The following is a 25,341-nucleotide window of genomic DNA, read 5'->3' on the forward strand; positions in this document are numbered from 1 at the left end:
GCTGACTGCCCCACCGGTCCGGTCACCCAAGGTCCCTTCAAAATAAAACACTATCTCGGCACCAAATGTCAGAATAAAAGCCAATAAAGAAACGACAGTAAACACTTTTCAAGTTTAAAAACACAATTTATTGTACAGAATAATGTACAATATCTGTTTAAGACCGTATTCAGTTAAATACCGTTTTTTTTTAAATGAAATGAAAAAATGAAAAATGAAATTTAAATTCCATTTTTACCAGTATTAGGGTCACATTTAGAAAAAAAATAACTACGAGATTAAAGTCGTAATTTAAGTATTGAATTAATTAGGAGAATAAACTCGAACATTTTGAATCAATTACGAGAATATAGTCGAAAATATTGAATTAATTAGGAGGATAAACTCGAAATTATTGAATTAATTAGGAGAATAACGTCGTATTGAATTAAGTAGGAGAATAAAGCCGTAAATATTGAATTAATTAGGAGAATAAACTCGAAAATATTGAATCAATTACGAGAATAAACTCGAAAATATTGAATTAATTACGAGAATAAACTCGAAAATATTGAATTAATTACGAGAATAGAGTGGTAAATATTGAATTAATTACGAGATTAAAGTCGTAAATATTGAATTCATTAGGAGAATTAAGTGGTAAATATCAAGTTAAAGGAGGAGAATTGTTAAAATGAGTGCCCGAGAGCATTTGGTAGAAATGTAGGTATCTCGTAATCAATTGAATATTCACGACTTTAATCTCGTAATTATTATTATTATTATTATTTTTTAAATAAATGTGACCCTGATACTCCTTCGTAAAAATAGTTTTTAAATAAATTAAATTGAAAAGTGAAATTGAACTGAGTAAGGATTTATACAACCCCTGGACAATATTATGTACAATAAATTATGTTTTTTAAAGTTGAGAAGTTTTTATACTGTCGTCCGTGTGTCATTTTTTTCATTTTTTTCCCCCGATTTCTGTCATTCTAACTGTGTTATTCTGCACTAAGACATGTTTGAGTTGTTCTGATCGTGCTGATTCCATAGAGCTGCAGGACTTATAGATTTATAGAGATTTTATATGTTGCAGTGAAACACGAGGACACAGAGAGGAGGATGTAAAAAGCAGAACAGTCACAGTGCTGTTCTGGGATTAAGATGGTTAATAACAATAGTAATAATGTGTGTTTCTCAGTTTGAGCCACCAGATGGAAGCAGAACTTCAGTTCGGTCCAATAAAACCAGTTCTGAGTGAAGATTACAGCCTCTGACGTCATCGCTACTGCAGAATACTACTACTAGTACTGATAATAATAATAATAATAATAATAATAATAATAATAATAATAATAATAATAATAATCAGAGGGTTTTTCAGGCTCTGGAGTTACTTTAATTGTTATTTTGTGGTGACAGAATTCTTCAGGAGAATTTATTATTAAACTTTTTATTAACTATTATTAAATTTAAAATGTCTTTATTAAACAAAAACAAACGTAAACTTTCCGTCAAGGAAACATTTTACCAAAAGTAAAGTAAGTCCTGGTGATCGGCTAAATGTTAGCGAGTGACACTACATATATATATATGTATATATATATATATATATATATATATATATATATATATATATATATATATATATATATATACATATATATATATAATTTTTATTATAAGTTATAAGAGTTATAAGATATATTATTTTTGTCTTTTTAAATTATTTTATCTAATTTTAGTCAAGCTTGTATCTATATTTAATTTAATATGTATTTTATTATTGTTATTATTATAAATATTTTATTTGTCTTATTTTTATTTACTTTATCTAATTTTAGTCAAGCTTGTATCTCTATTTTATTAAATATGCATTTTTATCATTATAATTATTAATATTATATAGGTTTTATTTGTCTTATTTCTTGTCTTTTTTAATTTGTTTGATCTAATTTCAGTCTAGCTTCAAACTACATTCTATTTAATGTGTATCTTATTATTATTATTCTATACATTTTATTTGTCTTATTTTCTAGCTTTTATCTTTATTTTAGATATATATTGTATTATTATTATTATTATTATTATTATTATTATTATTATTATTATTATTATTATTATTATATTAACCTATGCGATGTGGTGGAGTGGTGAAGTATGAAGGAAAAAGGCTAATAACACCATATTGTTCAGTGAATGACTGAATATATAGTGTATATTTCACATCACATTACACTGTAAAACAGTAAATTATCCTTTAAAATGCTGAAGTCTTTAATTTATCTCTCAGACTGAAACATAAACAGCTTCAGAGTTCAGGTGTGACTGTAAACGTGTCAGACGAGCTGCAGCTTCTTCTTCTGTTTCATCTATTATCACCTGCTGCTCCTCATCAAACATTCAGCACACACAGGTCACTGACCATGTGTGTGTGTGTGTGTGTGTGTGTGTGGGTGTGTGTGCCCTGTATTTACTCCCTGCTCGCTCCATTAACCTGCTCTCATGTTCTTCTTCTTTTTCTCCTTGGTGCTTGACGTCGTATTATAATCATACTGATCGTATTTGTTTTATTGTTTTTGTCTGTATAAAATATTATAGTATAGTATTATATACTATACTATTATTTACATATTATTATTATTATTGTATTTTTAAATGTTTCATACAAAGATCTGAAACCAGTTTAATTGTAATTTTAATGACTTTTTATTCATATTTATTATAATATTTAATTTGACTTTAATCTACTGTCTTGTGCACTTGTTTATATTTACCAGTTACTAGCTACTTATTTATTTATTTATTTATTCACTCAGCTGAGCCCATGTGATGACATCATCAGTTTTTCAATTTTAATAGACTGACCAAAACACTTTTGTTCCAAATATTTCAAAACAAACACATTTATTCATTTTTTGTGACTTCAGCAGTCTGAAAAATGTACAAAAATGAGGATCTGTTTGATCCCGTCCAAATTTAATTAGATTAGAAACTTATAAAAATATAAAAGCAGCCACAGCAGAATCAGAAGAGCAAACTGAGAAAGTAAAGAAACGCTTTGAGTTGTTATGTAAACCTGCTGAGCCTCAGCGGCAAATCCCTGAAAGTTCCCGCAGCCACAGCCGCAGCCACAGCCACAGCCGCCACCGCCACCGCCACCGCCACCAGTGGCTGAGGGGTGCTGAGGGGCGGCGTTGTTGCGTTGTGGCATGGTGGAGTGGTGGTGTGGTGGCAGCGAGGCCGTCCGGTGATGCTTCACAGCTTCCCGACAGGAGGAAGCTCCGCAGTGTCAGTAAAACCAGTTCTGTCCTGAAACTCAGAAAGATTTCCAGCGGATGGCTGACAGGATGGTGTGGACGAAGTAGAGGAGCGTTGCCACGTAGGAGAAGACCTGAAGAGACATTTATAACCATGAAATCTAAGTCCTGCAGCTCTGTGGAATCAACTCCAACATGTCTTTGTGCATAATAACACAGTTAGAATGAGAGAAATCAGAAGAAAAAAAAAATACTAACTGAAATAAAACACTTCCTCTACACATCAAGGTATTTCCAGCCTCTCTTGTCCTCTCCTTTCTGTTCTGTCTAAACAGATTTTGAATGGATATTTGTCACATGACCGTTTGTCTCAGCAGAATCATTCATGTCTTCAGTGTCTCTGAGGAGCAGAATTTAATGTTTTTAACAGGATCAAAGTTCAAACTCTGACGATAATGTCTGTTTTTACAGTTTCTCTCTATGATACTCTGGATCTTTGTACCTACAAGAATCAGTGAGTGACTCACCACTGCAGCGATGTCCAGCTTATAGTTTTGGGAGTTTGTCCCGTCATTCAAATCCAGCGTCACTTTGGCCAACGCCACTGAAGCGCTGAGGTAGAAGAAGGCGGCGATGCCGTGATACGCAAAGTCCTGAGAACACACACACACACACACACACACACACACACACACACACACACACACACACACACACACACACACACACACAAACACACACACACACACACACACACACACACACACACAAACACACACACACACACACACACACACAGCCAAGATTATGAAAATAGAAAAATACAAAGATAACATTAAAATAAATAGTATAGAATTAAGAGAACTATTAGACATAAACTGTAATTATGGTTTATCTGCACTAAATGTATAGAAGCTGCAGACTCACAGCGGCGGCCCAGCTGCCTCGGTTGCGGTGCCCCCCGCAGGCGAACACAATCAGCCAGATGAAGGTCATGACGAAGCAGAAGACGGACACGAACATCACCCAGCCCTGAGGGTTCGGAGGCACCACCAGCGTGCACGCCACCAGGATCCACACCAGCCCACCGAACACCTGCAGCACCGCCAGATTTATGTCATATATGAAACAACAGGAACTCACTGCACCACAGAACTCAGATTATATATGAAATGGTGACCATTAATCCAGCCGCTCTCTGCTTGTTCTACTGAAATAAATATACACAGAGCTTAACACATTTATCAGACCACCTGTCATAAAAACAAGAAAACATCAATATTTTAGAAATATTTCAAAAGCTTGTTTAAAACTAAAATGTTATTGTTATTTGTTTGGCAAATAAAGTGAGTTTTTCTCTTCAGGAATGCAAGTATCCATCCATCCATCCATCCATCCATCCATCCATCCATCCATCCATCCATCCATCCATCCATCCATCCATCTATCATTCATCCATCCATCCATCCATTATCCATCCATCCATCCATCCATCCATCCATCCATCCAAGAGGCATGATGTAAGTAAATAACTATAATTTGACTCCTAGTCAAGAAATAATAATGTACTTCACTATTTTTACATTTTTTTGCAAAAAAAATGTTATTTAGAAAATTCATGGATAACAATAATAATAATAACTATATTTTATCATCAAAAATATAATTTGTGTTAAACAGCTTTTACATACAGCTGTATGAACATTACAGAAACTTACTAATGCTGTTAATATAGGACAGCTGTTGTGTTAAACACTAAATATGTATAAAAAGAACCTGCATTGACTGAGCTCTGATATATATTCACTCAAATGAGCACTAACAGTCATTATTATCGTGTTTTTATGGTGAATCTCCACCTGAAAAGTAACTTAAGCTGTCAGTTAAATGTAGTGTAGTAAACTTTAAATCAGCTCCACAGTGAGTTAATGTTCTCAGTCACCTCTGACAGATCATATCCAATAACAGATCATATCTAATGAGTGATCTGTGTGACGCCTCGTCTTATCTCCCTCAGACTCTTTATGTTCATATCTCTGAACATCTTTCACACAGACACATCTAGAACTCACACGTCAGCTGCTGCCGCTCATCGCTCAGGAATTATAATAATACAATATATAAAAATATAATATATATCATAATTTCATGTTTGTTGCATTACAAGTTTTTTTCATATTTTGTTTAGATATCAAATGAGGTGTGAACTCATTAAATCTGCACTGATTGATCTGTTTCAAAGGTATTCTATTATTTTGTTGATTTATTAGATCCAACGTGTTTTATTTTAAATAAATATGTTATGTTTTATGAATAAAATATATAAATCATGATTGGGAGTAAAACTGGTCAGTTAATCAGGTCAGGTAATTTTAACAGTTTCAGAGAAAATATTGAGTATAATTGATAGAGAAGATGTAAAACAGGAGCAAGGAGCTTTACTGAGTTATATCTGATCTACAGAAGCGTCAGTACAGAGACGCTTCACTGACAGCTGCATTATTCATGTGTGTGTGTGTGTGTGTGTGTGACGTTAAACCTGCACAATAAAAGCGTTTCTATCTTTTGTCATCAGCTTGTGTTTTCATTCCTCATCTCGTCTGCTGTGTTTGACTCATCCTGCTCCAGAACACCCATATGAGTCTATGACAAAGTTGGCTTATGGTGATAACAACAACATTCCTACTTGTTGACGTCAAATCATTGACAACTTACTGAAGTTAAAGTACAACATGTTGCAAAAAGTAACTAGAGTAAAAGTACTCAGATTGTTTAATATATTATATAAACATTGTTGCATTATTTCAAATATTATATTTATATATTTTACATATTATCGTCAAGGTAACGGCTCATTTTAACTACTGACTAAACTTTATGTGCTTTAATATATATAAATGTTTCATCACGTTATTTATGTTAAATCTTGATAAGTAACTGAAGCAGCTAAATGTAATGAAGTAGAAATATGAAGTTACATAAATGGAAAGTGAAAGACAATACTCGATAAATGTTGTTAGTTACATTTCAAGTATTCTTTTTTTCTTATTTTCTAATATTTCTATTTTGCACTGAAGAGTCAAGAGAACATTTTCTGTTGAGATTTGAACTTTACAATTTAGGTTTATGGTGGATTTTTATCTTATTTCTACGGACTCAAAAATGATTTGAAAAATAGTGTCCACAAACCACATTACTCATATACAGTCCATGGAAACATAATGTTTACATTTAGTTTAAAAGTTTCTCACGAATACGTGTTTACTTTCACAGTGTTCTGTCGGACTCTTCACATAGAAAACCTTAGAGAGATTTTAGCTTGACACTGAGTATTCTTGTGTTTTCTGGTTTAGAGGAGGAAACAATTTACCATGTGTTTTATGACTGCATATCCTATCCTATATTCTGGAGGATGTGCAAAATTTTGTCAACAGGAAAACTGGACAAGCAATCCACTTTAAGGAAAAACACATTATTATTTGTTTAGAAGAAAATCAGTGAGAAAAGGACATGATTTTCTTTTTTGTACAGCTGCTGTTTTTCGGAAAGTTTCACATACACAAGAAGAAATGAACTGACTCCAAACAACCTGTTCACTTTCTACAGGAACTGGAGCAATTGCTCTTCTATTAAGGTACTGAAGAGCAAGAAGGCTCTGAAAACTGACTCTGTTTTGGACAAATACTATAATGATTGATGAATTATACATCATGTTTTTTTTTGTTTTTGTTTCTTCTTCTTACCCTGCGTTTACTCTGGATTTCTCTTTTGGTATTGATGTTTGTCTGTTTTTGTGTGAATATTGTAAATTGTCATTGTGAATAAAAAATAAATAAAAAAAAGACACAAGAAAAAAACCCCCATGATGTTTTCATCTGTGCGTAAAAGCTGCGTAAAGGTGGCACATACACACACACACACACACACACACACACACACACACAGTGTTTCTCACCAGCTCGGGCAGATAGAGTATGTCCGGGATGGTGGTGCAGATCCCGACCCCGCTGGGCAGGTTCCCCATGGTGGCGGTATTGGAGGCCATCCTGCTGCTGCCGGACTCAGGACTGCAGCGGGACTCACAGCTGCTGCAGCTTAAACCGGGAGGAGCCGACCGGAAAAACCGGAATCCGGAGACACGCCCGGGCCCCGCACACACACACACACACACACACACACACACACCGGAGTTGCTGACCGACACTGAGTGAGCACCATGACAACAACAACAACAACAACAACTCAGTGATGGTGTTTTCTGTGTGTGTTGTAGCTCGGACGTCACTCTGCAGTTCTATCACTATAAATATCAGCAGCCAATCACGGAACACACGTCCTTCACATAAAGCTGTGATTGGTCAACTAATGTATTTATTATATTGAAATAAATAAACATATATAAATATTCTCATGAAGGGATTCATGACGACTGCTGTAAAACAACAGCAACAAGTCTCCAGACACCATGAAATAACAGTAAAAAAAAACATTTAACTGATAATTAATTTAAAAATATAGATAAAATACAGGAAAAATAGCCTATATAAAGATGTAAAATAAGTAGTTGTTTTTCCTTCAATTTGACGGGAAGTGTTTTGAAATTTTTTTGGAAAGTTTCTTTAACTTTACCTTCAGCAGTATGATGTTTATTTTCAGTACTTCTACACAGAATTCACTGTCATTTAACTTTCAAGACCTTTAAACAATTAAATAAAACTATTTAAAAAAATCGAATTATGTCCCATGATATTTATTTACTAATTTCAACTTTTCTTTTCACACAGAGCAGAGAGGAGAGGACAGGAGAGGCTGTTTACACTGTTGAGAAATGCATTGAGGAAACCTTTAAAATTAAATTATCTGACTCCAACACAAAAGTCTCACCTATTTCTCTGCGCCGATCGTTTGATGGGGACAGGATGAGCAGGAGACGTCCGAGTTCTCAGTTTAACTTCATTTTATTACAATACGTCAAGAAATGTGCAGTTTAAAGAGTCTCTGGGTTCAATCCACACGTCCCTGACATCACATTAGGCTGGTCAGATCATGAGGTCTGGACGCAGTCTACTTTCCCTGAACCCTTTTTATATCCGAACAGAGGTTTAATAAGAATGTAGGTAGAACTCTCCAGAAGTGCCTCCTTTCAATCCGTTGATTTGTCAGTTTATTAAATACGTGGACACGTCATGTCACCAAGCAGAGAAGACAGTTAAGGCTTCTGCTCAGCACATCATATCTGTGACCTGACCTGTTAACAAAACTTTCAAACAAACTCCTGCCTTGATAGGACTTGCAGAGATATTACTGGAGACACAGATTTTTGCAACAAAACAATGAAACATAAAATATTTTTTTGTGTGATTATAGAATCTTACTCTAAATAGGGCAGAGGAACTTTAAGCAGCTGCAGTAAATGTATTTAGTTTAATCATAGTTTAAAAACAATATCAGCACATGATCATTATATCAAAGCATCTTGCATGCACAGAGAGGGCACACACACACACACACACACACACACACAGACAGTGAATTAGGCAGGCATAGATAGAAACTTATGTTAACAGAGACAGAATCACAGATTATTCCAACAACACAGAGCAGAGAGGAGAGGACAGGAGAGACTGTTTAAACAGAGCAACAGCCTGTTCCTGAAATTAATTAAAAAAGTGTAGAGGGGAAAACCTATGATATTATTAAAGCCATGTATACAAAAAATAAATGTGCTGTGAAAATTTGCAATAGGGAAACAAATTTCTCCCCCAGAATAGAGGAGTGAAACAGGGATGCAGTCTCAGTCCCACTCTGTTTAACATTTTTATTGATGAACAGTCAGATATCCCTGGTCTCACCCTCTCTGACACACACATTAAATGTCTACTTTTTGCAGTTGATCTAATACTGCTAGCCCCATCTAAAGAGGCATTACAACAGCAAACCTGGAGTCAGACCTGGGCCCTGACAATCAATCTGGAGAATATTTATGATATTCCAAAAACAAGCCAAGTGTCAGAGAAACCAGTACAGGTTCTCACTGGGCTCTACGCACATAGAACACACACTTTAACATATTTGGGACTAAAAATGACCTCCACAGGAAACTTCAACCTGGCTGTTAATGATCTCAGAGACAACAGAAGAAGGGCTTTCTATGCCATCAAAAACCAGAGAGAGAGAGAGAGAGAGAGAGAGAGAAAGAGAGAGAGAGAGAGAGACAGACAGACAGACAGACAGACAGGTGGCAGCAGCTGTCTGTCTGTAAACAACATCCATGGAAACACCAGTGAGCTGTCGGACAAACACCTCAGATAATCGAGTGGCTGGATCCGGTTTCCTGTCCGTCACCTGATCCTGCTGCTTTCAGACAGGGTCCTCACAGAGACCACAGGTCCTTCCAGGGACCACAGGTCCTCACAGGGACCACAGGTCCTCACAGAGACCACAGGTCCTCACGGGGACCACAGGTCCTCACAGGGACCACAGGTCCTCACAGAGACCACAGGTCCTCACAGGGACCACAGGTCCTCACAGGCACCACAGGTATTTTTGTCCTTGTGTGTTTGTGTGTTCATGCTTTTTATTGGCTTTGGACATTTCTGTGTGAAGGACAGTAAAAACAGTTTTATAAACTAATAAAAGAGAAGCTGGTCTGCTGCAGCTACTCAGGCGCCCGGTCGTCATGGCAACAGGGAGCCAAATAAACAATAAAGAGTGTAAAATATGTATCAGTGTGTTTCTGGCTCGGCGCGAAGCTTCACACGCAACCGGAGCTGCAGCAGACTCCTACGTCTCTGTCTCCGTCTCCATCCTCTGCTGTTCTGTCACCTGCAGCAGCATCATTATTATCATGTTTGTTTCACACATTGACAGCAGCTGGACACAGACACAGGTCCTCTCAGCCACACCAACATCCTGAGGAGGATCAGTCTGTCCTGGTTCTGGTCCTGGTGTGTGTCAGTCTCTGTAGTCTGTGATGACAGTCAAATTTGAGAGTTGCAATTTTGTCTCAAGTAGTGAAAGAAATGTTTTTCGTGTCAGTGTTGAGATTCTGCTGCACCAGACTCCGTTCAGAAAACCATCATTTTAACAGCAGTGTTCTTGTGTTCTTCAGACCTGACAAAGCATCAGTTCACAGTTTCCACATCAGCATCATGCGTAGTTATTTCTGCATCCTTGAGATCCATTTATTCTCATTAAATCACAGATAAATCTCTTTAGTTTGGCTTCATACAGATGGGATTTGCGGCCTGGAGCGAAGTTTTCAAATTTATTTTTTGACATTTTTTTTCCCTCTACAGTCTTGCGATGATGTCACACTCTGTGACACGAACATTCCATGCAATACACACCCATTATAATCTCAGAATTTCTCCTAAAATAGAATAAAAAATTCTTATTCCGCTATTCAGCTTGTAGAGTAAATAATGTGGTGAGAGTTAAGCTAGTATCTCTTTATGAGGGTCTCTAGAGGGACTATGTAGCTATTTGTATGACAAAGTGTGATTAAATAATGTAACCCTGAGTGATCTATATGATGTTATATGTATAATCAATATGCTGCAGAGATTTAACTGAAAGGTGGAGAAGTACTGGAAGAGAGGAGAAGTAAAATAAGGCCTGGATAAGAATGTTAAGTTTGTGCCAGAAAAACACCTGTGATCTTTCGCCAGAGATGTTCATTTAAGTGCTGGTCCTAGAGAAGCTGATAAGAAGCAAGGTTACCCAGCTGGGCAAGAAGCAGCATTAACTAGGGCTAAATAAGAAAGACTCTGAGTAAGAAATGAAAAATAGAAAAAGCTGTGTATGACAGACAGAGATGAGTAAGAAATAAGAACATAGAAAAACTCTGTGGGAACTAACGGATAATTTTAAATCATAGTAAATAAAGCATAGAAAGGCCCTATGGGAACCAATGAATGATTTTAAATCATGATAATATTTTCAACCCCTAAACATATTGATGTCTCTCTGCCAGGGGATGAGGTAATGCCACCTGCACCTAGGGGGGGCGGATTTGGAGCAGCCCCTAGGAGGAGAAATCTAAAGAATTAACAAATTTTATTGGAGGAAAGGTCATAATAAATATTAATGATGGGATGGACAGATGTGTGTGATTTCTCTATAAAACCTCATGTAAGTGTCATTTCGAGTCAGAGAGCTTATGGACTGCACCTTGTGTGTATTATATTTGTTCTCTCCACTTTTTATCGATAATAAAGTGTTGTCGCAACATATTGGACTCCTGCTTGAAGATTTTTGAGACCTGTTAGAGAGTTTTTTTGAGCTGTTTTCCAACTGGGCTTTTGAATAATTGTTAAAGATAGAGAAGTAATTTTTTCCAATTGGACTCCTTTAAAAACTAATTTATGAGCTATTTGACCTACAACTTGGACCAGTAAATTACACGACAAGCTATTGCTGTATGGGACCAGTGTTTGGTGCGATTGCCCCGTGGCCCTAATTAGCAGCAGTCAGCATTGTTCTGCTGCACCTGACTTCTTTCAGAAAACCATAGTTTTAACAGCAGTTTTCTTGCAGACAGACCTGACAAAGCATCAATTCAGACTGTTTCCACATCAACATCATGTTGGAGTTATTTCCACATCCTTTAGATCCATTTATAAATATATATATAAAATAAATCTCTTTATTCTGGGTGTGTGAAATAACCATCCACTGGTGGATCCGTCATTGCTGCATGAAAACTTCATATCAGCAGATGTTTGATGTTGTGTTATATGGAGAAAAAAAATTGTATGTTTGAGGAAAATGTTAAAAGGAAAGTCAAAGTCTTAATAGGTTAAAAATGTTAGGTTTTAAATGTTTTTGATGGTTCAAGAATACTTTTGATGCTGATACTTTGTACGTTTACTTCAGTAAGTTTTGAATGCAGGACTTTTACTTGTAGTGGAGTAATTTCACAGTGTGGTATTAGTACTTTTACTGAAGTAAGGGATCTAAATACTTCTTCCACCTCTGTTTATACATAAGAAGAGATGTGGCTCTGTGAGGTCTGTGCTGCCCCCGGCTGGGTGAACCGCTGCATGGCTCTGCGCCTGTAGTCTGAGCATTACGGTCGAGCTGCGGCTCTATTACCGTAGTGACGGGCCATGGCAGCGGTGTGAAGCAGCTGGTGAGTCTCTTCGTCTTCTTCTTCCTCTGTTTCTATCTCCGTCAAACTCTCCGCGGGGCTTGGTTTCCACCGGACGGTCCGTTAGCAGGGCAGCTAACCGGGCAGCTGACAGGACTTTCTCCGGTGAAACGGTGATCTTTGGTTCTGGCCGAGTGCGGACATACTGTACCGGAAACGCTGCGATACAAAGTGTCACATTAAGAGCGAGCAGCCGCCAGGTGATAAACAGATCACGACACTAACAGACCGCTAACAGATCACATGGACACTAACAGATCACTAACAGATCACCTGGACACTAACAGATCACTAACAGATCACCTGGACACTAACAGATCACTAACAGATCACCTGGACACTCAACCAGTCAACGGACAGGAAGCAGCGCGTTTTCACAAACACTGCGGTGTGTGTGTGTGTGTGTGTGTGTGTGTGTGTGTGTGTGTGTGTGTGTGTGTGTGGCCAGCCAGCCCAGTTTAATTTGTTGAGACAGCTCCGGTGGATGAATGTTCCTCTGAGCTGCAGCTGTAGGGGAGAGCGGGGCTGCATGGACCAGCTCAGGTGATCTGTAGAGCAGTTTGGAGTCGACGTCACAGGCAGTTGTGTTCAGACTGGCGGCAAAAAACTATAAAAACAATAAGGAAACAGTTTGACGGTAGAGATGTCTAAATGATCTGATTCAGCTGATCATCATCATCATCATCATCATCCAGTGGCGGGCGGTGCACTTCACACTTAGGCCTTCAGTGATGTCCAACTTAGTCAATAAATACCTTTCATTATGCCTGCATTTATAACACCAGGACTGGAGAGTAGTTAGAAACACACTTAAGCACTAGGCATTGCATCACCTCAGTTGTGTACAAAATGGGCTATTATCCGGCGCATCAGCAATTAAAACATATTTGGTATGCTACTGTCAAAACTTAAAAATTAAAGGGTCTTTAAAATTATCTTTCCAAAAAGTTTTATTAAATGAGTCCACAAAGAATATGCAAGCTTTAACAAGATTGTACAATACATTGCAAAATCGCAGTTTAATATCAGAAAGACACTAACTAGACGGCCATACTTTGGCGACAGCGACACAATAAACAAGTCTCTTTGTGAAAAAACTTTTTCATGTCAAAACGTGACGTATCACGACTTTCTGTGACCTGTTGCTTTGAGTACAACCACACAGCTGCGCCAATGCGCCAGATTATTTACATACCGTTAACAGTCCCGGGTGTGACTCTGTTGGTCCGCATAGCACTGCCGTGGCTCAAACTAGTAAGTATCCATATCCCATCACAGGACGCGTAAATGTCACGTTCAACGTGAGGCCAGCTAGAGGGCCTTACTGACACAACTCGTGATCTGATTGGCTATCGCAACTATCTATCAACTGTATTTGCCCGTTCACTTACAGTGCACAGACGCCCGCATTGTTGATTCTGAAGGCCCGGGCAGATTTCATACAGCCTGGCAACATAAGATAGCTGAATTCTGATTGGATAAAAACTCTATCCTAAAAACAACAGCACTGGAATGAGCATAATATGACATGAAGAGAATATGAATACTTTTAGATATTTAGGGAAAGAAAATTAAAATTAAAATTAACCTTTATCATAATTATGATCATGATTTCTGGTTATGTTAGGCCAGCAGAGAAGGCCTTGCTGTCCCTGACGGCCCACCACTGTCATCATCATTCTCTGAGACAAAGTCACCAATCAGAATTAACGACAGGTTTCATTCAAATATGTGCTTCACTGTCTGTACTGCAGGGGGCAGCCTGAACATCGTACGCCGCTCGCTGCACATCGTACGCCGCTCGCTAGTCGCTACTCGCTGCACATCGTACGCCGCTCGCTGCACATCGTACGCCGCTCGCTAGTCGCTGCACATCGTACGCCGCTCGCAAGTCGCTACTCGCTGCACATCGTACGCCGCTCACTGGTGGCTACTCGCTGCACATCATACGCCGCTCGCTGCACATCGTACGCCGCTCGCTGCACATCGTACGCCACGCGCTGCACATCGTACGCCGCTCGCTAGCCGCCTCTCGCTAGCCGCCACTCGCTGCACATTTCACGCCTTGCTCCCATGATGCACGCTGCATGCCGCACACTGCTTGATGCACGCTCCATGCCGCTGAGAGTCTTGGTGGGAACACTCTTCGTCTTCATGATGCAAACAAACAGAAAAGCTTTGAGAGTAAAACCTGTCACACTGCAATAAATAATGTTTCATTACAAATCAAACTACTTAGTCATTAAAAATGTATTCATGCTAATCCACAAGTTTGTTTTTTGAATCTAAACGTTTTAACATGTTTTTGTTCAATCACAAATTGAATTTCGTTGCAGTGGAACATTTTTAATTGCCAAATGGAAAGTTTTCTGTTTGATTACATCAGAGAAATTATCAGAGAATCCAGCCCGACAGGTTTGTTTTCATATCTCAGTTTCCCCAACCATGTCTGCCCTCATGAAACAACTTCCTGTAATTAAAAAAATAAAGATCTCACTGCAGGGCAGCAGATCCTCTCAGTTAACACGGAGCAGAACAGAGTCTGAACGCTGCTCACACTAGTGCTGGATCACTGTTTGATGGACTAACGATGATCTGTTGATCATTTCAGTCCCAAAACTTTCCAACATCTGACATCAGGAATCTGATAGATTTCCTGTTGTTATTATTATTATTATTATTATTATTATTATTATTATTATTATTATTATTATCATTATCATTATCATCATTATTATTTTTATTATTATTATTATATTATATATATATATATATATATATATATATAATATATGATATTGTATGTGTAACCTCAGACTGAATACATATCAGCTTTAAAGTAATTCTCGTCAATCAGTGAGGAAACTGTGTTGATCTGAACTCTCTCTGATGTTATAATTATTAATAATTAACTGATTTTTCAACACCACGGACTATATTATGGTCATTATCATGCGCAATATATCTGAATTTATTACATCCTGCCATGTCATCTGCACTCCACCCACTTTACTCCTCTGACACTATATTTATTAATTTATATTGTTATATTTATATCATATATTGTTATTGTTACCTATTTTGCTCATTGTTTTTCTTATATTATCCTATATTGTGGTTGTGTTTGTAACTTGGAGCAATCTGGAACCAGAATTTCCTTCGGGATTAATAAAATTCTATCTTATCTAGACCTGTCACGATAACACATTTTTAGGACTGAAACATGACAGAAACTATGACGATAAACGAAAGGATCGTTGTATCGATATTGGTTTAGTTTTATAACGATATTAGAGCATAATAAGTACATCCTTTACCACAGCAATTCATTTTTAAATCTCAAGAATATTAAACATTGGAATTGAAATGTGGAAAAGAAATGTTAAAATATCCTAGATAAATAAAACATAAATAAATAAATCACAACCAAAACAAATAAAATAGACTTTCAGGCTCCGTTAACAAAAAACTGCACTGAGATTATCATTATGTATTATATTATTTTATTATTAAAATAACATATAAACAGCTGGAATGGCTGCTTGGGAAATATCATTTTTTTTCCACATTTGCAGTTTTACTTAAAACACAAAACAGCACAAAAAGTCACGCATGTAAACAACAATATATTGAGTCCAGGAAAAAAACGATCACATCCATTTTTATATGTGGAACGATAAGTCGATATAGTCATTATCATGACAGGCAGTTGCGGAAAGTAACTAAGTACATTTACTCCAGTACTGTTACTTTTCAGGTCAAAATTTTACAAAGAAACATTTGTGATTTTTCTTTTTCAATTAAACCTCATAACAGCATATTAAGTAGTTAAAATGAGCCCTATCTTTACAAAATTAAAACGCTGCTTGCATAAATGCAACATTACAAATAATGTAATAATATATTTAAAATATTTGAGAGGGGACATTCTTCATAACAAATACCTCTACTTTTGATACTTTAAGTACATTTTGATGCTGATTTTGTACTTTTACTTCAGTAAGATTTGAATGCAGGACTTTCACTGTAGTGGAGTAATTTAACAGTATTAGTACTAGTACTTTTACTTAACCATATAAAGTGTATCATATTCAAGTGTATGATACAAATTGCACAAAATACCAGATGTAGCAAAAATGTAGGTTCCACTGGTGGATGGCATTGCTGCATGAAAACTTCATATCAGCAGATGTATGATGTTATATGGAAAAACTTTTTTTGTATGTTTGAGGAAAATGTTAAAAGGAAAGTCAAAGTTTTAATTGGCTAAAAATATTTTAGGTTTTATGTGTTTTTGTACAAATTGCACAAAAAGACCCGATGTATCAAATATGATACAAATTAGAATTCATTTATGCAAACTGATATTTATTTTCTGATATTTATTTGTCAGCAGGTTCAGTAAACACTTCAGTTTAAAAAATATATAATTTTCTGGCAATTATTTCATGGTTCAGTCTTTGTAGGGTTAAATACGGTATCTGAACACTTCTTCCACCACTGGTGACAGGCCTAATCTGATCTTATAATTATGGATCTTTAAGGCTGAGAAACAAACCGTGCTGTCGTCTCTTCCACAGACACCAGAGAGAAGGACAAGCCCAAGCCTTCACCGTCAGGTCTGAAGCAGAGTGCATGCTGGGCCGTCTGTGTGTCCCCGATGCCTCGGTGGAGAGCGTTCTTCAGTCAGTCCCTGCGCTGGTCCAGCAGCGTGGCCCAGGTACTGGTGGTGTGCGTTGTGACGTTCTGCGTGCTGCTGCCGCTGGGCTGCCACCGCCTGCTGCACTCATACTTCTTCCTGCGCTCCATCTACCTGGACTCCATGAGCGAGGCGGAGCTGCGGGCCAGCCTGGACCGCGGCCAGGACGCCCTGCGCTTCTGGCAGAGCGCCTCCACCGCTGCGCTGCCGCCCCCCCCGCTTCAACGACCTTGCCCAGCATCCTGAGCTGCTGGTTACCGTGGTGACGGCCAGGCGGAACCAGGGGCGGGACTACCACTACCTGCTTCAGGTGAGGGAGAAACCTGCCGACTCGAACATATACAGGATCATAGCAATACATTAGAAAATCATGAAAAGTCCATTTCCAGTAGTATGTATATATATAGTTCAAGTCAACCATATTTCCATATAAAACATACTTTTTGAAATTGGTCTTTTGTAATATTTCACATTTTTTGAGACACTGAATTTTAGGTCTTCATTTATACTACCTATACATCAGAAGACTTTAAAAAGATTTGGAAAAGACTCTCGGAAAACTATAGGCTCACACCTGCTCACACCTTAAGACAAGTGTTTAGTGTTTTTAGTCCCAGCCTAGTCTCAGACTGAGATTTTAGACAGACTGAGAATCTTGCAGGGTAACTATTTACAAGACTACAACTAGATTCTTTTACCATTTTTTTCCTACCATGCAATTTTTTCCCATCATGCTCTTAGTAAAAACTTACAAATGGAGGAGAAGCAGCTTTTGGCTCCAGCTGCTCTGGTTTGTGCAGTGGTTTGTGTTGGAAAAAAAAAGAAGAGAAGACGCCACAAAATGCCCCCTCACAAAGCTGAAAAAGGGTTTCTGTTTTTTGACATGAAAAGTTGACTATTTTACAGTAAAAAAATATATAAGGAAGAATAAAGAAAAGGAACATTTAGAAATGAATTCATGACATTCATGTATGTCCTATTTAATTATAATGTGTTTAATTTAATAATTATATTTATCAGTTCTATCAACTTTCATTTAGTTAATCATACATTAATCATCTATTATTTACTTTTTGAATTGAATTTCTGACCTAAATAAACTTTTCTATTATATTCTAATGCATTGAGATGGACCTGTATAACGTTAACGATCAATTAATCCATTAATCGCTGCATGCATACATGGGAAGACTCCTTTGTCATTAAGTTATATATAAAAAATTATAAGTGAAAAGCAGTTGATATTTTATATTTTTGGGTGCAAATATTCAAATAAATGTATATATATATATATATATATAAGAAATATAAAATATTCAGATTAATTCTTAAATATTTAGATAATGATAACAAAAATATTTAGACATATTCTTTTAATATTCAGATAAATGATCAAATATTCAGATCAATAATTAAAATAAGCTCATATTCAGAAATGTATTGTCTCTTGTTTGCTGTTTATTTGCTGTGGAACATTCATTTCTAAACTGAAAATTAATTGATTTGATTAAATCCTTAATCCTGCCAACTCGAACATCTACAACATTAAAGATCAATTACTCAGTTATTTGCTATGCATATATGGGAAGAATAAAAGATATATATATAGAGTACTGTGCAAAAGCCTGTTTTGATAACGGACACTTTTATTTTGAAAGAATACAAAGAGACTTCCTGTCGACTGTAAAACTAACTCAGTGAGATTAAACTGTAAAGATAACACCAAGGAATTCAATGTTTTATGCTTTAGCCCCCGTTTTCACAGTAATCTTCATATTTAAATGTGTTTTGTGTTTAAATAAGTTTTGGATAAAATTAAACTCAGTAATTCATGCTAGCAAGGTTTGATACAGTAAGATAGTTACTCTTGTAATTCTGTGTGTTTTATAATTGTTATTACAACTTTCAGTTTGTAAACTGTAGCTTTATCCAACTTTATTCTCAGCTCATTGGTTTATTGGCGTACGGCCACAGAACTGAACGCTCAGCGTGTTTCAGTTCAGTGATACTGACATGCAGTCAAAGATAAAAATTAAAAAAAGATAATGATAAAAAAAGAAATATTATAAAATATTAAGATAAACTGAAATATTCAGATCAATAATTAAAATAAGATCATATTCAGACATCTGTAGTCTCTTGTTTGCTGTTTAATACACAGATCAATTAAAAATTCCACCTGATCAATGGAATTCCTAACGACCATTAATCGATCATCGACTAATTATTCCCATTTCTCCTCGCCACAAATCCAAATGTTTTTGTTGAATAATTTTTTATCAGCTGTTCGATCAGCTTCTTATTACAAGTCCTATGTCAGGAAATGCTTTAAAAATGTTTGTTTGTAAAATGATTAAAATGCTTAAATAAAAAGTAAAAAAAAAAAAAAAAATTCCATGTGATCGACCAAATTCTTAACGACCATTAATTGATCATTGCATTACAAACATTCAATGAAATGAGAAAAATAAATTGTTATAAATACAGAAATATAACGTTACCCCCCCCCCCCCCCAAAAAAAAAACAGCCAGTGGTCGACCAAATTCTTAACGACCATTAATTGATTATTGAATCTACAATGTCATTTAGCAGACACTTTTATCCAAAGTGATGTACAAATGAGAGATCATACAACACAAGCAAGGATGAAGTCAAGAAACAACACAAGAATAAGCAAGAATAAGTGGCATATAATACGTTGTGTCCTGTTAGGATGTAAGTGTTTTTGGGACGCAAATGCATTTTTTGTGTGTGCTGTGTGTTGATAATGTGTGTAGGTGATCAGTAAAGACCTGGGTTTTCAGCCTCTTTTTGAAAATTGAGAAGGATTCAGCAGATCATATGGAGTTTGGAAGGTTGTTCCACCACCCGGGCACTACAGAGGAGGAGAGTTTGGCTTGAGACGTAGGGCCCTTCAGTGGCGGAGGAGCCAGACGTCTTTCACTTGAAAAGCGTAGTGGGCGGGAGGGTTTGTGGACCTGAACAAAGGAGTTCAGATATGTAGGAGCTGTTCCTGTTGCTGTCTTGTAAACAGGAGACAAGGCTTTGAATTTGATGCGGGTGATGATTAATTACTCCTCTTCCTGCTCCAGGTGATGCGGCAGCTGAGCGGCATGCTGGGCAGCTGTGGCGAGCATCGGTGTGCGGAGGTTCTAGTCTGCGACGTGGAGAGCGGACGGCAGGAGAACCAGGACGCCACGATGCTGGAGACACACTTCAGGGTGATCCGGCGTTCGGCTCGGGAGCAGCGGAGTGACCACGTCAACACCTTTGAGAGGGAGAAGAGGGACTATGTGTTCTGTCTCCGGCGGGGCTGGGAGCTGGTCCGGCCCCGGAACGTGGTGGTGCTGGAAGACGATGCTCTGCCGCTGGACGACTTCTTCGCGGTGGTGAAGGACCTGCTGTCGCGACGCTTTGCCCGGCGAACGCTCTACGTGAAGCTGTACCACCCCGAGCGGCTGCAGCGCTATTGGAACCCCGAGCCGTACCGCATCCTGGAGTGGGCGGGGCTGGGGCTGGTCGGGGCTACGGCGCTCCTCCTTGCGGTACCGTACTGGAACCCCTGCTCCTTCTCCTTCACGCTGTCCGCCGGCCACCTGCTCTTCTTCACGCTCTACTTCATGGCGGTGGCGGAGCTGCTGGGGCGCCACTACCTGCTGGAGGTGCGGAGGCTTTCCCCGCAGCTGTACGCCGTCTCCCCAGCCACCGAGTGCTGCACGCCCGCCATGCTTTTCCCTGGCAACGCCTCGCTCCGTGTGGCTGAGTACCTGGACGGCTCGTTCTGCGTCAAGGGCAACGCCAAAGACATGGTGCTGTACCAGATGGCGAGGACGGTCCCGGGGGAGACGGCTCACAGTGTGGAGCCCAACCTCATCACTCACATCGGGGCGTTCTCCTCTGTCCGGGCCAACCCCCCCCGTCCCAAACTGCTCTGACACCTGGGCGACTTTTGGAGACGGTTTGGTGAAATCTGCTGCTTTGACGTTTGAAGAGGGACATGTTTTTCTCTCTCTGATCCTCTGTATGGTGGCCCTAAGAAAACATATGCAAATACACAAAACACAACCACATTGAGAAAACATCTTCACCAATTTGATGACACAAGCTCAGCATTTAGAAAAAGCTGCAAAGACCACAACACAACAGAAGTGTTTCCAGAGGACACTATAAAGTGATGCACATGTCTGGACAGGCTTGAAATTATCACGTTATTTCAAGATAATGATAATTTCATAGCTGGCCATCGATAGCAGACATTTATTGTCTCTTGTTTGCTGTTTATTTGCTGTGAAACATTAATTTCTATACTGAAAACCAATTAATTGATTGATTGATCCGGATGGTTTGACTTTTGTTTCTGCCTTTTACTTTTATTATGAAATTTAATCATGAAATACTGCAGCTTTGATGTTTTTCATCATTGCAAACGTCTGGACACGCTTGATATGTTGTTTATATGATATGTTGATTGTTATTTCAAGGTGATGATATTTTTATGTTACAACGTTAGCGGCTGCTCATAGCATGCTAATGTTAGCCGATCGATTACATGCTAACGCTAGCTGGCGATCGATAGCATGCTCACTTTAGCCGGCGATCGATATCGTGCTAGTGTAAGTGGCTGATCATAGCATGCCAACGTTAGCTGGCAATCGATAGCATGCTAATGTTAGCCGGGGATGGATAGCATGCTAACTTTAGCCGGGGATGGATAGCATACTAATGTTAGCCGGTGATGGATAGTGTGCTAGCCGGCGATCGTCAGCGGGTTAGCAAGACCGAGACCAACTTGAGAGAGACCAACTAACTGACCAACTGTTTAACTGCGATGTGATTGATACGGGCTAGCAGGCTAACGCTAGCGGGCTAACGCTATATATCCCGTTATAACATGAGAATATCATTATCATGAAATAACGTGATCATTTCACAAGCGTGTCCAGACGTGTGCATCACTTTTAAGTGTCCTCTGGAAGCACTTCTGTTGTGTTGTGGTCTTTGCAGCGTTTTCTAAATGCTGCGCTTGTGTTGTGAAACTGATGAAGATGTTTTCTCAGTTTGATTGTGTTTTGTGTATTTGCATGTGTTTTCTCTGGGCCACCGTATCTCTGTGTTCAGTCACACTTTGTATCATTAATGCTGGAAATCTTCTTTATAATCACTTTTGCTGACTTTAAGGTTCAGCGGGAGGTTTTTATTCTCCTGCTGCCTGGAAAACATTTAAACAATCAGATGCTGAAACAACAAATCAACCTTTTACAACGTGAAGCTCGTTCTGGACGGAGACGCTGACGCAATTAAAGCTCAGAGTTTATAAACTAAAGACCTTCAGGCTGTAAACAGACTCTCAGTCCGTCTCTAAGGAACAAACAGGATCCGCTGAGAACGATCAGATCAGATCCTGATTTTCATATTGTGGCCTTTTTTTCACTCTTTTATGTAACTTCATGACATCACTGAGTCATGTGATCAGTCCGTTAACTCTTCGATGCCTGCTGTTTAACTTTTCATTCTCATTCACATGATAAAGTGACAGTGAAGTCGATCAGAGCGACAGAACCAACAAGAAGTTTTTCAGATAGAAGCACTTCATTATATTATGCTTTTTTGTAAAGTGACCTTGGGTGTTTTGAAAGGCGCTTATAAATAAAATGGATTATTATTATTATTAAACGAGCCACAGATTCACCAGATTATTTATAAATCAGCTGTAAAGTTTCTGGAATATTCTTCTCAACATTGGTTTACTGTCACCTTAGCGTCAGCTTTAGGCTTAATATTAGCTTTTACATTTGCTAACAATAGCTTCTCATTAGCTTACACTTTTGCTTCTCATTAGCTTCTTGTTAGTTCAAAGTTAGCTTCTCGTTAGCTCACAGTTAGCATCTCGTTAGCTCACAGTTAGCTTCTTGTTAACTCACAGCTAGCTTGTCATTAGCTCACAGTTAGTTTCTTGTTAGCTTGTCATTAGCTTCTTGTTAACTAAACATTAGCTCACAGTTAGCTTTTCGTTAGCTCACAGTTAGCTTCTTGTTAGCTCACAGTTAGCTTCTAGCTAGCTCACAGTTAGCTTCTCATTAGCTCACAGTTTCTTGTTTGCTTGTCGTTAGCTTCTTGTTAGCTCACAGTTAGCTTGTTGTTAGCTTCTAGCTAGCTCACAGTTAGCTTCTCATTAGCTCACAGTTTCTTGTTTGCTTGTCGTAAGCTTCTTGTTAGCTCACAGTTAGCTTGTTGTTAGCTTCTAGTTAGCTCACAGTTAGCTTCTCATTAGCTCACAGTTAGCTCCTTGTTAGCAAAACAGCTCACAGTTAGCTTCCTGTTAGCTCATAGTTAGCTTGTCGTTAGCTCTCGTTAGCCATGCGAGTGTCTCTGTTTCACTGAATGTGCCTTTAACGTTTTGATGTTTACTTTTTTTCATAATATTTCCTAATTCCGCTCAGAGGAAATGACATTAAAATTTATCTTAGCCTTTAAAAACAATTAATGAATTACAGGAAGTTGCTGCCGAAGTAAAAAGCCCCGGTGCTCAGCTCCAAACCGCCAAATACAACCGTTGATAAGTATTAATATGAAATATTTGTAGATATTTACTTGTGTTTGGGAGGAATAACCTTAAAATATATATAAAATAATATTTTGAATGTCACTTTTATTTACACGCTGGAAAATCAGAAACAAACCAAAACTATAAAACAGATTAATTAGTAATATTTTTATAATTAAACTATAATTCAGAGAAAATTCTTGGCAGCTTAATAAACATGAAAATATTGAAATAAATTCTGTTATATTCAGATAATGATAAAAAAATATTTAGATATATTCTCAAAATATTCAGATAGATAAATGATAAAATATTCAGATAAATAATTAAAATAAGCTCATATTCAGACATTTATTGTCCCCAGATAGGTGGACGAGAATGGATGGATGGATGGATGGATGGATGGATGAATCCTGATGGTTTGACTTTTGATTGACTTTTATTTTGAAATTTGATCATGTATATCAAATATTGCAGCTTTGATCTTTTTTCATAATTTTGTTTGATGATGAATTTAATTTTTTTTTAGAAATCTAATCTAATAAAAACGACCAAAGCAGAATCAACATTTCTACTTCAGAGGAAAATATTTTGGTTAAAACTGATATTTCAGAATCATTTTGTTTAATAATTTGATGTTTCTGTTTTTACTGTTAAAACACAATAAATTATGTTTGAAGTCTCTGAGTCTGATTACCTTGTATTTCCATTTTATGTAACTTCATATTTTATTCCTCCACATTTATCTGACAGCTTCAGTTACTTTCAGGAGATTTAACATAAAATATGATTTAAAGTGATTATTATAAATAAAAGCACATTAACAGGATGTTAAATAGTAAAATGAGACCTGCACAAACATTAATGCATCAATATTAATGAAATATATTCAGAATATATAAAACAATCTGCAAAACAAGTACTTTTACTACAGTAATCTGATTACTTCTTCCAGTGTGTGCGCGCGTGCACACACACACACACACACACACACACACACACACACACAGACACTCAACATGAGTAAACACATTTAATTATATCAATAAACATAAAAACAATAGCAAGTAACAGTTAAACAGAGAAAAATACATAAATAATAACCATTATTATAAAACTTAATTACAGACTAGACTAAAACAATTTAAATACAGTAAATAATTAAGATTTTTTTTTTAATTATTGAAAATAAAAAAGTTAATAATGACAATTATTATTATTATAATTATTATAAAACCCAATTAAAGACAACACTTTAAAAAGTAAAATACAGTAAACACATGATAATAGTATATTTATTATTATAAATGATAACATGGATATGTTTAAAGGAAATCCCACCTAAAATAAGAGATATTTGTCACGTGTTTTCATTTACTAGTAAAAGAAAGAAAGAAAGTTTCTGTTTTTTTTTTTTACTATAAATCTTTAATTTCAGTGTTTCTGGGGTTTCAGCCGATTAACTTAAAATCATTAAAAAACTGTGAGGATTTTACTGAACTACAATTTGAATAAGAAAGCCAAAGGACTTTTATTTTGACACATTTCCTGTCAGAAGATGTTGTGTATTTATAAATAATCTGAGAGACTAAATAAAGATGTAGATGAATTCATCACATCACTTTAAAATCTTAATAATGTATCTGAAGCTGTAACTTCCGCTCCATGTTTCTGGTCTTTGAATGCATCTCTCAGTTTCCTGCT

At 37.3% G+C, this 25,341-nt stretch overlaps 1 protein-coding gene across 1 annotated transcript; it reads left to right on the forward strand.

Moving 5' to 3' along the window:
• Positions 1-12,339: 12,339 nt before the first annotated feature.
• Positions 12,340-24,330, forward strand: pgap4 (post-GPI attachment to proteins GalNAc transferase 4). The gene is given in 4 exon segments (XM_059330506.1): positions 12,340-12,375; positions 16,974-17,296; positions 17,298-17,402; positions 20,186-24,330. Coding segments are annotated over 3 exon segments (1,191 nt in total). The 5' UTR covers positions 12,340-12,375; positions 16,974-17,053; the 3' UTR covers positions 21,029-24,330.
• Positions 24,331-25,341: the final 1,011 nt, after the last annotated feature.

The sequence above is a fragment of the Centropristis striata genome, chromosome 1 (assembly GCF_030273125.1).
Source record: "Centropristis striata isolate RG_2023a ecotype Rhode Island chromosome 1, C.striata_1.0, whole genome shotgun sequence".
In the NCBI taxonomy this organism is placed as follows: Eukaryota; Metazoa; Chordata; class Actinopteri; order Perciformes; family Serranidae; genus Centropristis; species Centropristis striata.